Source organism: Galendromus occidentalis, unplaced genomic scaffold (assembly GCF_000255335.2).
Source record: "Galendromus occidentalis unplaced genomic scaffold, Mocc_1.1 scf7180000076381, whole genome shotgun sequence".
NCBI classification, from domain to species: Eukaryota; Metazoa; Arthropoda; class Arachnida; order Mesostigmata; family Phytoseiidae; genus Galendromus; species Galendromus occidentalis.
In genome coordinates, this window is record NW_003804370.1 from 1070002 (window position 1) to 1085329 (window position 15328).

The following is a 15328-nucleotide window of genomic DNA, read 5'->3' on the forward strand; positions in this document are numbered from 1 at the left end:
CCATATAACCAGAAACAGAGTAGCGGCTACTTGACGATAGCGGTGGCATCTCCTCGAGCAGGAGGCTCGCTCAACCGCTCCATGGATTGGACAGATTTGCGTCAGCCTAGCAGAACATCGCGGACGTCACGGACTACGCAAAAGATTGAGAGAGATCGGAACGCCGAAGAAGACTGGCTCGCTTGTGGCCGGCTTGTTCCGGCCGCTTCGCTCACATTCCTCGATGATCGGTGAGAAATTGGTGAATCGTCTTTTCTTTCCTGCAATATCGGTGCGAGCTCCTCCGTCCGCTATCTCGCCAAGTCGGTCGGTGAACTAGTCGCCCACATCGTTCTTGGCTGGAGAGGAGGGCTCCATGGTTTCGCAGCAGAAGACTGGCTCATATTTGGGGATTTTTCCGACGCACACTCTTCCGGGGCTTCGATGTGGATGACGGAACCTCCGGATCGCAGATGGTCGTTGTCGCTGAGCGGTGGCACGTATGAGCGCCGTGTTTCCGGAAGTGTTCCATGCTCAGTTTTCGTAGACGCCCCAATTGTTTGAGTGAACCGATGGCATGGAATGAACCGAGTTCATGGTGTGCGAGGTACGCACCGAATGGTTTGAATGCCTGCAAACAGATGGTGCAAAGATATGAGCAGCTCTCTAGCTTGACTCTATTCAGAAGCACACGAGGAGGCTTTCGAAGGAAACTTTGGCTGACTCCGGGAAAAGGCAGCTTGGCAGGAGTATCTGAAAGGATCTCGGCGGCGGTGGTGGCGGCAGCAGCAGCTCACAGTTGGCGCTCACTCAGCGTTCTTTCCCGTCTCGGACGACAGATTGATTTTCAGGCCGAACGAGAGTCGATTGTTACAAGCGTTGAGCGACCGGAGTCAGTCTGGAACTTTTGTGGGGGGAACACATTCGCACCCATGGGGGCACGTGGACCACGCTCAGTCCCAACATAGCGGGGGTTTGGGGATGGAACGGAGGAGTAGACCGCGCCGTCGCTCCCGGTGAACTTATTCCCGGGAGTTGCTGCGACCAGGAGCTTCCAGGCCCTGCTAATGAATCGAATTGTTTTCGCCCAGCCTACCTTGACTGTAGAGTGGCGGTCCTGCTGAGGTGACTGGCGGAGGTTTGTCGGGAGAACGTGTCAGATCCTATGTGAGATTGATTTGTTTTGCAGTTCTGAAGCTGGCCTTGCATATTTTGCAGACGCATATCTTGTAGCGTGGCTGTACGAGCGAGCTTCAGGCTGTTTAGGTGTAACGCCATTCCAGCAACGTCGATATCTTCGGAAAGTTCCGCGGTGCCTCCAGCAGCATCCTCGTCATCCAAGTCCTCTCTGGAAATGGAGCGATGTCATCGGGAGCATTACGGCGCGGCGTCGCGTCGGTCCGGACTCGCGCTCCGAGGGAGACGAACGAGCAGAGAGAGCAAAGTGCATTGAGATCGTGAGTCCGAGACCGTCGAGTGGCTGCGTGCAGTGCATGCGGTGTTTGACGGCGATGTCGTCTCGATCGACTTCTTTGGTCTTACCTTGAATCAGGGTTCGGTCGAGAGCCCTGACAAGCGAGCACATGTCTCATCTCTTTGAAAAACTCGCAGAACAAATGTCCCTAACGAAGAGAGAGAATAAGGGTCATCGAGTGAAGTTGGTATAAACATCCGACCACGTCTCGAATCGTGACCGGGACGGTTTTCCGCGCAGGTCGTGTTTGCAGTGACCCCGCCGAGGGTTTGCCCTGGATGCGACAACAAGTGGACAACGAGAAGCAGGGTGGGACGTCCGAGCCACTTCTCTCGCGAGGGTAAGCTTTCTTGAGTGGTATTTCGAGTACGCTAACGGACGACCGACGCCCGCTGAAAGTAGGCGTAGCCGGCCGAGCGTTGCCCGGCTACGGAACGAGCGACGAAAAAGAGCAGAAGCGTAGTCGTCGACTTTCGTCGGGGACATCCTTCTGTGTACATAAATTTTTACGCTGTATCCACATCATTGCATGGCTCGCCGTATCGCGGCATGTCTCCTTTTTCTAGCCCGTTGTTCATAACTCTATTAAGTTGATTGATAGTTGGAAGCAGAGGCCAGACGACGACGGCGTTTTAATAGTTCAAGATCTTCAACGACGGCCTTTCTGTTGTAGCTGTTTCAAGACACGAGGCCAGCGTCGACTTGGCGCTTGAGAGAATCACGTCGGCGCTTGAGACCATGTCACAACGCTTTTTAGACGAGCTCCGCTTTTCTGAATCGAAAGCGCATTGGCGCCACCGCCACATCATCAGTCGATTTGGAGCGTCTATGTGCGGTGTACGACGGACGGTGTACAGGTACCTACGGCAGTCAGTCAGCCTGCGAGCCTACCAGGCAGGCCGCCGGCAGTCACTCACTCACCCGTTCACCGTAAGGCACCTTGGCTCTCTTCCAGCAGAACTCGCAGATGACTATTATAACGCCGACAGCACATCCGACAATCAGGGTTAAAAATACTCCGCCCACGGAATCCATGTCCATCTCACTCGTCGATGAAGATCCCTTGTCTTCATCGCACTTCAGCAGGCCGCCTTGTTGCTGTAATCGAGATCGTATTCGTTGAATAGGCCAACAAGTTGAGGGATTCCGTACTGATCTCCCGCGAAAAAAATCAGGAGGCGCCTGAGAAAAATGTTAATCAGAACGAATGGACAAAAAAATGAAATACCTTCCACCATTTCATTTTCAGCGCGTGTAGTACCCCTTTCTCTTGGAGGATCAATATTGCAGATGTGAGCGCGCTCCGGAGCGGAGACTCTGCAACATAAATCCTATTCACTCAGATGCCGGCAGAGGTCCATAATGAACTCCGTAGCTCAGGTCTGAGCCCGGAACGCTCCACTTCTCTCGCGGTAGATCGTTCGTTCCGAGTCCGTTCCGCCTTCATTCGAGACACTCTGCTGCTCGATCTCAGTGTGTAGCAGCATGGCGACCTGCGACAAGCCCAGCTCGACCCACGCACATTGACCTCCGTTAGTTGTTCGCGCTGGCGATTCTCCTTGATCGAATCGTTCTCCCGCCCCTGCAGTGTCTCGCCGGTCGTCAGGGGTCGTATTGGGCATGGGAACGGCAAAAATAACTGTGATCGCGATTCCGAGTTTGGCTTCTCGCCATTTTGTTAGATTAGGTGCTCTGAGGAATCATTGAGCGCTTGCGCGCATAACCGCCGTGTCCACAGCGAATGATGACGCTTCATGACGCAAATTACGAGCCCGAGGCAAACGAGCCAGACTGCGAGAGAAATATGGCGTGCCATTGAGGGGAAACGAGACCTAGCTGGCCGGATAACTGACCGCTCGCCACCGGGGGACCGCTAGACGGAGCTGCCTCGTCCTCGACGGGGTGAGGGAGTAGGGAGCAGAGATGGCAAGTTTGTCCTTCGAATGACTACTGCACGCCGTCGTTCTTGGTTTGCCCTGTCGGCCGTACTCAGCGACCTCCGTCATTTGATACAATTACGCCGGGGGTAAGTGCGAGCCTCGTTGGGTAATTCATCGGGGGCATGAAATCCTGTTCTGACCGGTAAAGGGATTTCTAGCCGTGAGACGCACGGGTAGACGAAATGAGGGATGAGCGCTCTGAGAGTTGAATAATTTCACGCTCCATTTCAACGTCGCTCATTTCAGAGTGGGGATTCCAGCAATTCTTCCTCCACAATTGGTCTTGTTTCTTTCGCACGGAACAGTTTATTTATAGAGGAATCGGACTGACTAACTAAGTGAGTCCGTCCGTCGACTGCGGACGCAAGGCCGGCGCACGCCTGAATTTTCGAGCTGAAAACGCAGCATTCATCTTGGTAGATGAGAGCTATGTACTTCTCGCAGCCCCTCAGAGCGACGGTATTTGGGCTGTCTGTGAGCACAAGTCTCATGGCGTTTACACCTCGGCGGAAATGTCGGCCGTTTGCACAGTGGGGGAAAGGAGAGAGCCCGTTGAAGAGCATAATTCGACGCTGGCCGGCCTGCTTCCGTCTGTCGACTGCTGACTTCACTCGTCCTGCGTCGGCTTACTCACTAAGAGGTGTGGCAATGCCGTATCCTTTGCTGTCTAGTAATGTTCCTATTTGGGTAAGGTTGCAGTTCCTTTCTACGAGGTACTCAATACTGAGCGCCTCCATGAGGTAGGCGTAGTCGCCTCGAAGGACCCTTTCGATGCCCTCCTTGTTGGACGTGGTGAACACTGTTGGCCTCTCCGCCTCCATGTAGGTCCACATCCGCTTCATCACCGGGTCATTGTGTTTCTGAAATCAAAGAGCGCTGTTGGGAATCTCTGCGTCATCGGGAGAGGACGGATTCCTTCCGAGTTCCTTCCCGACGACGGGGAGAAAACTCCTAAATCCTCGATGGCTCTCTCCAGGAAATAAGAAGCAGAAGCTCCTCCACGGTGGCTCGATTCGACAATTCGAGCGATGAAAAAAGGCCTCCTCGAGTCACAGGATTTCAAAACACAAACTCAGAGCCTCAGACAGCTTTATTCCGATCCCTCGTTTGATCTCTCCCCCGAATGTCTACACGTCTGCGCGTTGGAGAACACGGACACCGAGTGAGAACAAGCATCAAAGGACGAACTTTGCTCTCGAGCGAGGATCGAGGCAATGAAACATTGCGAACTTTCCCTCCGAGGCTCACGTCGTGTCGCCTGCGGCAGACGGCGGACAAGGTGTTGTCAACTATTCGCGGCGTCAAACCTCGCCAAGCGGAATGCCGCCCCGCAATCGACCCGCACGTCGCCGCCGTGGATACCGGCGAACGTCGCGGGATCGATGAATTGGAGCCCATACGCAGCTCCACGTATCGACATATTCGTCTGCTCTCAATTGAATGAATGTATGGCATACCTTGAAAAATCCATAGGTCGAACCGCCTCCGAGGCATCCGTAGGCGATCTTTGTCTGCTTGGCAAGATCGTTAGCGTTTTCGATGGGGGCGCCCATCCGAGCGGCCGTCAGGAAAGCCGCGAGATTCGCTGTATACGAAGAAATCAGGATCAACGTGAAGAAGTACCAAATCGATGCCAGGACACGAGTTGAGATAGCCCTATAATAAGAAAATGTCAAGAAAATATTCGTTGCTCGCGACTCGTCTCCTACGTCTACATCTAATTCGTCTTTCCCGGCTTCTGCTTCAGAGCCGTTCGTTCGGAAGATAGAAGAGTCGACGGGTACGGAAGGGAAAAAAAGAGTGCAACAAAAAATCCGAGGCGTACGAGAACGCGGCTCGGGCTCTTACAGCACAGCGGGACGCTGCTGCTTCTTCCAGCCCGACTTGGGCAGCACGGCGCGCCGCATTCACTCACCTAGGAACAAGATCAGAGCCTTGTTGCATAATGCTTCCCATTGTGAACCAAAACGCGTTCTGTAGAGAGCTGAACTGGTTCTCGGGTTCGGATTGAGGATCGCAAGGATGCGAAGGAACCCACTCGTAGGGAGTGAAGCGCCCCAGTACGTACACCAAAATTGAAACAAAGGTGTACACCGTAAGCGTATAGAACCAGACTACGATTGAAAATGGATACAAGAAGGAGAATATGGCCGGTTCTGATTTTTCGGGCTTCTTGAAGAGGATACTGATTCCGGTGTTCATGAAGGGTATCGTGAAGTCGACAACTTGCTCGCGATCGTAAGTGATGGTGAGGTCAACCACGGCGATGTCGGCTTTCTGTGGAGAACGTGGGAGCGCGTCAAGCGATTGCGAGCTGAGACAAGGGGATTATCGTGGCTGAACGTGAGGAAACAGGCGGAGGAGCCCAGCGCTCACCCTCTGAATAAGTTCTCCCACCATGCCATTCCACTTTCCGTCGGGTTGTCTGCTTCCGTATTTACTGTCTGGTGAAATGTAGAAAGTATAATTGAACTTGCACACCGCGGCTAGTTCTTTAATTAGGTCTATCGCGTAGCCGTAATAACGATTGTTCCCTGTTCGGTTCTCAGAGGCTGGATAGAGCATTGTGTATGGTTCGTTCTGAAACGACAGCGACGATGTGAGCGAACAGCTATCGAAATAGGACTTCACCCGGAATCTCGGGCGTTCGGAAATGAGAGGAGATAGACAAAAAAATAAGAGAAATATCGATCAGGGGAAGCGAAACGACTTCGAAGCGGTGAACAATCGCGGTGGGTATAGGAAAACTTCACGCGGCGTCTCTCTCCCCTACTTCTCCGAATCCGCGATTCGTCCGTGGTAAATCCTGGAGTCAATCTTACCAAAACGCTGACCACTCGGAGTGTCATTCCCTCGAGGGTCTTGGACAATTCGGCGTCCTGCTCTGTTCGGTTCGCAGCACTGAATTTGAGGCCTTCTCGAGTGGTCCAGGTGGCTGTTTTTCGAAGACCGCTGTGTTTGAGTTCAACAATATCTAAGGCGAATTCGTCTCGTGTCCCAGAGCGACGGTTCAAACGTAAGTCTCCGCTGAGCCCCCGGACTCTTGCCTAGAACGAATCATGAATTTCTATAGTTGTGGTGGGACATGCTATTTTCGCCGGAGGCGGTGTCCCCGTTCCGAGCTATAACAGCATTCGGAGCATCCTGAGCAGATTCCTCGGGTTGGAGACGAGAAGCCGGCGGATTCCTTCTTTAAGGGGGGCAAATTCGCAAGAAGTCGATTCCGTCCGAGAACCGGCAGGAAAGCACATCAGAACGGCCGAAAGTTGTAACGAAGACGGAGAGAACGTACGGGTGTGTTCGCAGAAAACGAATGCAGCGATACATTCATATGTATAGCGGTATGATTCATCTACGATTGACATTGTGCGTATCGCGCGCCCTCGAACACGTTTCCGAATAGCTTTACTTCTGTTCTGTGTGTGACTAACGTGAACGTTGTCGAAACGTGGCCTCCGAAAGTCGTTCCGGAGACGGGTGCTGCCACGGCAAACGACGTCGAAGACATTGGAGGACTCTAATGTTCTGCCGCGGAGTTTCATCGACGTCGTTGACTCTTGTGAAGGAAATGAGAAATGTGTAGGACGGAAACTCCCGGCGACAGGGTCTCGTGAGAAAGATTGGCAATAATGGAGACATTCTGTCCGAGAATGAAAGCATTTCTTCCAAAGATACGGCCCGACTGACCTGCCGGTCGGAAACTACCCGCACAAAACTACTCGCAGAATCGCGAACCGAAGTCAGGATCTCCCCGGGAAGGATTCGAGGAGAGACTGGGCGAATAGATTTCGAAGGTCTAGTGACCGCAGCTCAACGCGAGCCATCGCCAATCGATGATCCGACGGTCACTTACCCCCTTGATTGCTTCAAGCAGCGCCTTGCCTTGTTCCCAGTGCACGCTGCGGTTACAGTCCAGCTGCGAGAACAATGGCGGAGGGTTCTTGTTGTAGTTGTTGTTGTCTTTCCATTCCTTTTCTTTCAGAGACTCAATGCCAGCCGCCACGAGAGCTACCGCATCGTACAGAAGAGCTTCAGTCGTCTGAAAGAAGAAAGAGGAGTTTTATACGAAGGAAAAAATTCTCGACTGCGATTCTCAGTCGACCCGATGCAGGAGACGACCTGGGATATGAGTCGGTATTCCACCGGGGAATGAGGATAGAAAACATCGACATTCAAGACAAGGTCGCTTGCAATCCTTTTTTTCTCTCTCGAACTTCTTGGGCCCTCTCAACGCTCTGCGGCAGGGAGCGCTCTGAAAATTTTCCGCCAGCGATTGTGGGATCTAAGGAATCCAGTACGATGAGGTTCAAACGTTCTGCATCCTTCCTGGGCCTAGATGTATGCTGTCATTGACGCAAAACTCGCGGAAAGAGTCCGAACCAGGAACTCGTCCCGCTTCCGGCTCAGTTTCGGAAAAGTTTCATGAAGCGAATCCTGAGGCCATGCCGAGCACTGACGCGAGGAAAAACTTCGCGAAGGCTCGGTGTCTGTATATGTGGCGCAAAAAACAAGTGGCACTCCAGACCGAAACCAACGAGTGAATTCGGTGGAATGCGGGGAAGAGAGCAAACCCAATTAGTGAAGCAAATGGGTGGGAAACAGTTTTGTACTCAGAGACCGAGCGCTGTCCACGCGGCAGCCGCCCCCCTTCGACTCGACTTCGGCACCGGCTTCGTTCCGCTCTCGGCCGCGAAAAGCGTGAGTATGCGCCTACTGGGATGGGTTTTGAACGGTCGTGCGGAAAGAGGAACACGGACAGATCCACCAACCAGCATGCGACGAACATAAGGACGGACAGGGAAAGAGCCTCCGCTGCCGCGTCTGGAGTCGAGTGAAGTAATTTCCAAGAGCACCTCCTGTTCTCTCTCCCCAGGGTCAAGCGAAGAAAAGCGTTTTTTCTTCAGCGTCGGCTCTTTGTAGTCGAAACGAGAGAAGTCTTCTTTTTTTCGATTGTTCCGCCCGCTCATTGCTCGCTCGCAACGCCCTCCTGAGTTCAAATGAAAGGCAATGAGATAGAGAAAAAAATAGCGTCAACCCGACGTTTCATGGTTGTCGGATGTCAGTGGATGTCGGAAAGAGTGAGCGATTGCGTAGCGTTCAGAAAAAAATCCTAAGCTGACAATAAGCACGCTCTGTGACAGCCCTGTACGCGAGTGGTTGATGGGTCGATTCCGTATGAATCATTCAGCGAAATCCTGCGGCAGTTCAAAGCTGGAACGAGCGGAAAATAAGTTACGGGACACGAGAGAGAGCTCTGCCGGAATAGGCAATTACGGACTGGCCCAGGAAAAAGTTTGACGGCAGGGAGATAGTCGCTCGAGTGCTACACGGGCAGTATCACAGAGCACAACGTCGAAACATGTCGGCTTCTGATCAGGACTTCGCGAGAAGTCACAGGGTGATACCTTGCGACAATCAATCAGACCGAACGGGGACATCCGACCGAGGAATTTGTTCCCACCGGCCCATTTTCATTCTCGTCCCGTCTCGCCTCGTCTGCTCCTCGAGTCTTCCCGGCGCTTTCTCGATTGTCAACACGTCCATCCTTCTCTGTTCCATCTTCGATTCCACTCCTCAGAAAATGAGGTGTCTCCACGGAAAATATTTCTTTCCATGAGAGGCAGAATGGAAAACTGGCGCAGGGAACTACGGCGTATTCGAGCAATCTGCTCTCCGTCATAGTTCTCGGACGGCTTTTCAAAAACTCCTCGAAAGCGCCGAGTTGGTCCTGTCGGGGAATTTCGAAATCAATCAAGCGAGAGGGAGTATGCTCAAGAATTCCAAGTGTTTAGGAGACCACACTTTTTGCTGAGTGGCCGAAAGCCTCGGAGAGCTGCTCAAAAACTTATTTTTGCTCGACCGAAATGACGTAAGGCCGTCTGACCCAGGATCGAGATCCGAATGTCGAGAGAGCTGGCCCCGGCGCTCGCTCTCTCATCGAGAGCATGTGAAATGCTCTCGGAGCGTGTTCCTTCGCCCCTGCGTCAAGCACCCGACGACGATGCTCATGTTTGAAACAAATCGCGGGCTCGGGGAGGAGTGGAGCGAGGGAATTCTCGCGTCTATTCTACGAGAATGCTTCTCTTTTCTCTACGGTGCTACGGGGATTTCGTTGGCTTGCTCGGTCGTCCGTCCGTCAATGCTGGACCTGCCCCCTTCACACCGTCGGCCCTTTCGAGGCAACATCATTCACGCGATCCAGTGGCAGCTCGCTCCGATGATCAAACGGCCGAACGAACGAATGTATGGATGGAAAGCTTTTTCTGAGCCGTCGAGCCTACGACTGCTCGCCACAACTCGCTCGGCGTCAAAGCCCGCCGGAAACTCGATGATTGAGCGACCGCTTTGAAGCAACCAAAACCCAACGGAGCAGGACGTACTGGTCAACCAGCCGCTGCGTCCATTCGCGAATATCCATCGAAGCGACCTGACTTTCCCGATGCGACTGCTATGGAAAGAATCGAGGGAGACCGAGGAGAGAGATTTCGTAATTGATTCCCCGTCGGTTTCCTTCCAACCGATTAGTCCGGACTAGGTCTCCGCCTGGCCACCGAGCCCGCGGAGAAAGCCGGCTCGGACAGCAGCAAATCAAGGAGGGACGTCGGCACTGAGTACGGGTTGGACCGTCGGCGAGCCTGACGTCCGCATTCAGATTCTACGTCCATCTGCCATTGCTCGACCAAGACCCCCGAAAGGAGGTCGAATGATTCCCCCATCATTCTTCACGTCGAGAGTTCTGACTTGAACCTTCGGAGAACTCCATCTGCCCCGGTCTCAAACGGTTCAAGACAGGCCCCAGCGCGACGAGCTCCGAAATCATACGTCCACGACCAGGAAGTCAGCGTGATCTCACACGTCCATACAGATACCTCTTCGTTTGGCTCGACCGTGCGCTGGCGTTTCGCACGAACGGAACGCATTCATTGATTTTTCGAATATCGTCATGAGTCGTCGGGAGGAAAGCCTCGCGTATCCGGCGCGAAATTCGTGCCATGTTGTTGGTTCGAGATTCTGCGGGTCTTGCAGCGAACTATCTGTATGTGATTCGTTCGCCAAGTTGGTTTTGTCGCTCCTCTGATTTGCATAACAGCGGCAATTTTCTGAGCTCCTCGGCATGTTGGGATCCGCTGAGGTCCTCCAGAAGCTTCCGCTGTCATCGGCGTTCCGTCCTGGTGTCCGCATCGCTGACACACGAGAGAAGGGGGAGGGAATAGACAGGGCAGCTGAAGGAAATTTCGCCGCGTCGGGGAAAAACCATATTGGGACGAGACACAGCCGGAAAAAAAATGAAGAATCCGAAACTACGGCAGGAGAAGGCGAGAGGGTCCCGGACCGGGAAACCAGCGAGAGAGAGCGCAGGGGTAGGCGTAGAGCGGCCCAGTGATGCATTTGCATCACCATCAAGTCCCCGTTCGTTGAGCTCGCGTTGACGCTGGAAGGACCGACAGGCTGAGAGATGGCGACGCACGGAATATGCGGAAAGCACACCGCAAATTTGCCTAGAGTCGGCGGAGTCGGGTATCAGCTCGCAAGTGAAGGAGAGGATCTGAGACGGAAGCGTTGAACGCTTTCTCGCCTTTGTACCGTTGGGGCTTCCCTGCCCTTCTACACCCGGTCGAATTGTCCTCGATCGGTAAAGGTGAGAGGTGGTCATCCTGATCGTATTCCGAGGCATCGGGCTTAGGACCCGACTTTCCAAATCGAGGCTCGGTCGGATTGGTGCACATGACGAGCACTCGAACGACGAGATAACTGAAGGTCATATCCGGGAATCGCATATGCGTCTCGGAAGTTCGAAAACATCTCTGACCCGCTAGAAATCCGCGGAATATTCTCCCTCCCCACCCCTGCTATCCCGGAAAGAGGGAAACCTATTCATTGTGACAGGCAAAAAGTCCGTTCGAGCTCACCGATATTCTATCGAGGTTCGGCGACTTGTCTTTTCGCAGAGCTCCCGAAGCTGTTGGAGACTGGTAATTCTGAGAGGCGAGACCGGTTGCAAGCGCCCAATCACGTCGCACCACTTGCACCTGAAAAGTGGAAGCGTTTGCTGCAACGGCTGAATGTTTGCGGACAGTGCTTTCCGAGACCACTCTACACCGTCTCGATTTCCTTTCTTGTTTGCAGTCCAATCAATTTTCCCCATTTTTTTCTCTCCTACCTCTTTTCGGTCCGGATCGATGATGCGGAAGGCGGAGACGTTGGCCTTCAGTGAGTAGAATTCACGCAGGTCCAAAGTGTGAAAATCCTATCGGGTTCGAAAGAAGGAGAATAGCTCACTCAGACGTCTGTTCTCTGGCGCCACGCACATCCGCCCGCAATTCTCCCGAACTCGTACATGCATTGGAACGACGGGACTTTCGAAAGAGGAATCGATCGGGACAAACCCGACGGAAAGCCGAATTGCATATGTGAGGACAGGCTCACTCATCCATGTTATAAGAAAAAAACTACGAGGCACTTACAAGTCCTGTCACGATGTAATCGTGATATAAAGTTGTCTGATTAACTTCCTCTGCCTGTAAGGAACAAGCGCGTCAATTCAGGCTTCCTTGGAGACCTTCTGGGCAACCCATTCGCTCGCGCCCTAATCGACAAGTCCCCTATTTCTTTGGTTTGGTTCCCTTCTTTTCTCCGGCTCCACGTAACTTCATCAAACGCGCTATCAACGATAAGGACAGGAACCGGGGCCCGAAACCGTAGAATGCGAACATATGTCGGCGGAGAAGGGTGCCGGCAAAGGGACGACGATATCGAGTATCGAAAATAACAATTGATGGACTCTATCTGGAGAAATGGTGAGTAATGCTCACTGAGGTGATTATCGGAGACGGCCGATGATTGATCGTTCCTACCTAGCGACCGGTGAGCGTTGTATTAGTACATGTGGTGAAGTAAGTAGCCGACAGACCGCCGCGGCGGCCATCTAAGGGCGGGAGGAGTAACGTGGGCGACTACCTTTTCATCAACGATTTCCCCGTCTAGCTAACTGACCGAGTGAGTCGTCAGCCATTGGCTGTCGGAAGAGCCCAAATATTTTCCTTGCTCTCCCAGCACCTCAGCATGCTCGGCGGGCGCGTAACGACAACGACCGGAAGGTGTTTGCCCAGCTGCGCGGCGTACTTGTGAACGTCTCGGATGAGGCTCCCGGAAAAAGCGTCTCGGGTTTTGGCCGTGAATGTCGCATCTCGTCGACCGAGGAGGTCTCACCGTTTTCCTCATTCTTGAAGCTTTGTTTGCCTGGTGAGCAAGCTCGTTCTTCTTCGTACGCGCTGTAATCCCCTGCTGTCTACGTTCCATCTTTTCCATCATGCAGACGCTCGATGATGTGTTTATTCAGCGCGGTCTCACGTGGATTCTCGCGCACGCTCTCGATTGGAGCCTACAATATTCGTTCCTCCCGAGGTCTACGTCTACGCGTTGAGAGCAGGAGCCACTGCCGCCGCCGTCGGTGGCGGAATCAGCGGAGACTCAGCAGCAATGCCGACTACTTGCCTCTCGAAACAGTTGAGGGAGTTTGGCTAGCTCGAGGTGGAGGATAATGTTGTAGATATTCTTGCTGCCGATGTCCTTGAGCATTTTTTTGAAGGACAACGCGGGGTTGTAAGGATACATCAGGACGTTGGGAGGATTGAGGGATGCGTTGAGTACGTCTTTCAACGCAACGAATACTGCAAGTGAGACACATTAGCGAATGGTTTCTTGAAGCATTTCCCAAGCTGACTATTTCGCTTCCGCCGGGGCTGCGTTGCGCAGGAAACGACGGAACACGGAAGAGCCGACCCTCAACGACTCTCTGAGGTATAAGTGTCAAGAGTGAGAGCCTGACTGACTGACTGGCTACGGTGAGTCTTCTCCGTGAGTTGTTCCTTTTCCTGAATACCTCACTAATTACATCAGTTCGAATCATTATCCCTGAATTGATTGCCCTGTTGTTGCAGCGGCAGCGCGACGGGCCTCGGATACCAGAAACATTCCAAGCTAATGAAACAGCTACGGCCGATCCTGCAGCTGGAAATCGGTGGTTGCTCAAGGATAAGAAGCGAGCTCGGCGACAATCCTTGAGAACAACCGGCAAGCGACTTCCGTCGAATAGGTTCTCATTCGGAGCTCCTTGTCTCACTTCGATCGTTGTTCATTTGCGGGAAGGGGGCGGGGGCCATTAGCACGGAGCTAGGGATCCTGACACCATATCAAGGTCTGCGTCTGATCCCATGATGTCCCTCATCGGGAACCAAGAGCGGGGAGTGCCTTTGCTACTCACTCCATGGCGGGGTCGATTCTGACGAGGCTAATGGCATCGCATTCATTCGAGATCATCCTTCTGTTCCGCTGTACAAGGACTCGAAACTCTGGAGCTGCTCGACTTCCGAGTGAGTGCGCGAAGACAAAAGCGGGGATCCTCACCATTATCGTTGTCGTAGAAAACAGCGAACGACTTCCACTTGCGGCTCTGAATGAGGTCGTGGTAAGCGCGATTCAGCTGCTGTACTGAAGGATGCAGATATAACGTGAACGGGCTAAGGCGCTCCCGGAATTCAGGCGATGTTTGAAGATACGGGATTTGCATCCGGTATGAAGCCGATTGAACGTAGGATTGCACTTGCCAAGAAGTGGGTCCTATGAGGGCCGCAATGGCCTGCCGGACAAGCTCACACACTGTGGGAAAAAGGAAAAACCTAATTCATCGCCGGGGAGGCAATCAGGAACGCAGCGCTGGCATACGATCGTCGTCGCAGCGCTTGCTTGGGATGGGTCCAACCGGCGCCGGCGTGACAGTGACAGCTTGCGCATGCGTCGAGAGAGACGCGTGCGTCCGACTGTCCGAGGTATCCGATTCGGTTGCGGTTTGCCGGAGACCGAAGCTTCGAATTTCGAGTGGCTCTGAATTCCCCCGGGCAGATAAGCGGGCGTGGGATAAAGGTCCGGTCTCCCCTAAAGTAATCCACAATCCTCCGAATCGAATATCCGAATTCGATAGGAATCCCTCAAGTCGATGGCACACGCAGCGTGCCAGGAACGCATCGGTTGGAGGCTGCCAGGCGTTCAGAAGGGCTAGGAATTCCGAAAAATTAATAGCGCGGTTATTCGCCGCCGCCAGCAAGCGAGCAAACGCCGCAGCAGAGCTCTGCTTCCGGCGGCGACGTATTGCGCAGAGAGGCTCACCGCATTTCGATGCAACGAAACTGTCGCCAGGATTTGTCTTGAAACTAAGGGCTTTCAGCTGATGGCCACGTAAGATAGACGCGTCTTGATTTATCCGTTCTACGGCTTGCGTCAAATGAACGTCCAGACCGCTGTCTTCGCCTTGGTCGAAAACTCCACCTGGGTAAGGAATTTTCCATCATTAGGCAATATTCCCATCTCGAGTCTCCGATCCTTCAATGGTCGACGACGAAACATCTTTCTCTCCTCATGTTCATTTCGTCGGCAGCTCGGCGATTAATTTTACGAAACGAGACCTGTTCCGAAGAGGTTTCTCCTTTATACGTCTGCTCATTATATATGAAGTCTCTGCTCATCGTTCGCGCCTGACGGGGAAACCGAAGCAGCGCCAATCAACACCAGAGCCGGAGGGGGGGAATCGATACCCCTAACTTACCGATGGTAACTGTGTCAGCTGATTTCGCGTCGGCGTATGCTGCGGCGATGCTCAACAGAAGGGCGGAAACGAGCAGAACAAGAAATGTCGTCGATGCTACGGAGGCTGCTCCGCAAGATTCCGCCATGACGCGAAACTCGCCGTCTTCTCCTCAATCTTTGCCACGAGTCTCCTCAATTATTCATAGTTTGTTGTTCAGATTCTTGACGGGAGATCGTATCCCGAAGTTTCGTCATTATCTGGAAAGATTCGATGAATGTGAGGCGCAAATGAAGCAGTCGGAATGAGAATCAATCAGAAGCGACAGCAGAGGAAATAATATATATGTTTCCG

The 15328-nt window shown here is 53.1% G+C and overlaps 1 protein-coding gene across 1 annotated transcript; it reads right to left on the minus strand.

Moving 5' to 3' along the window:
* Positions 1-513: 513 nt before the first annotated feature.
* Positions 514-15122, minus strand: LOC100907835 (glutamate receptor ionotropic, kainate 2-like). Its single transcript, XM_029113181.1, has 18 exons — positions 14996-15122; positions 14560-14718; positions 13801-14052; positions 12885-13064; positions 11859-11908; positions 11555-11641; positions 11304-11423; positions 7247-7432; positions 6216-6440; positions 5770-5973; positions 5309-5670; positions 4851-5049; positions 4028-4253; positions 2682-2770; positions 2375-2551; positions 1522-1601; positions 1076-1327; positions 514-610 (listed from the first exon to the last, which is right to left on the minus strand). Exons 1-18 carry the CDS (start codon positions 15120-15122, stop codon positions 514-516), a joined length of 3072 nt encoding a protein of 1023 aa, XP_028969014.1.
* Positions 15123-15328: the final 206 nt, after the last annotated feature.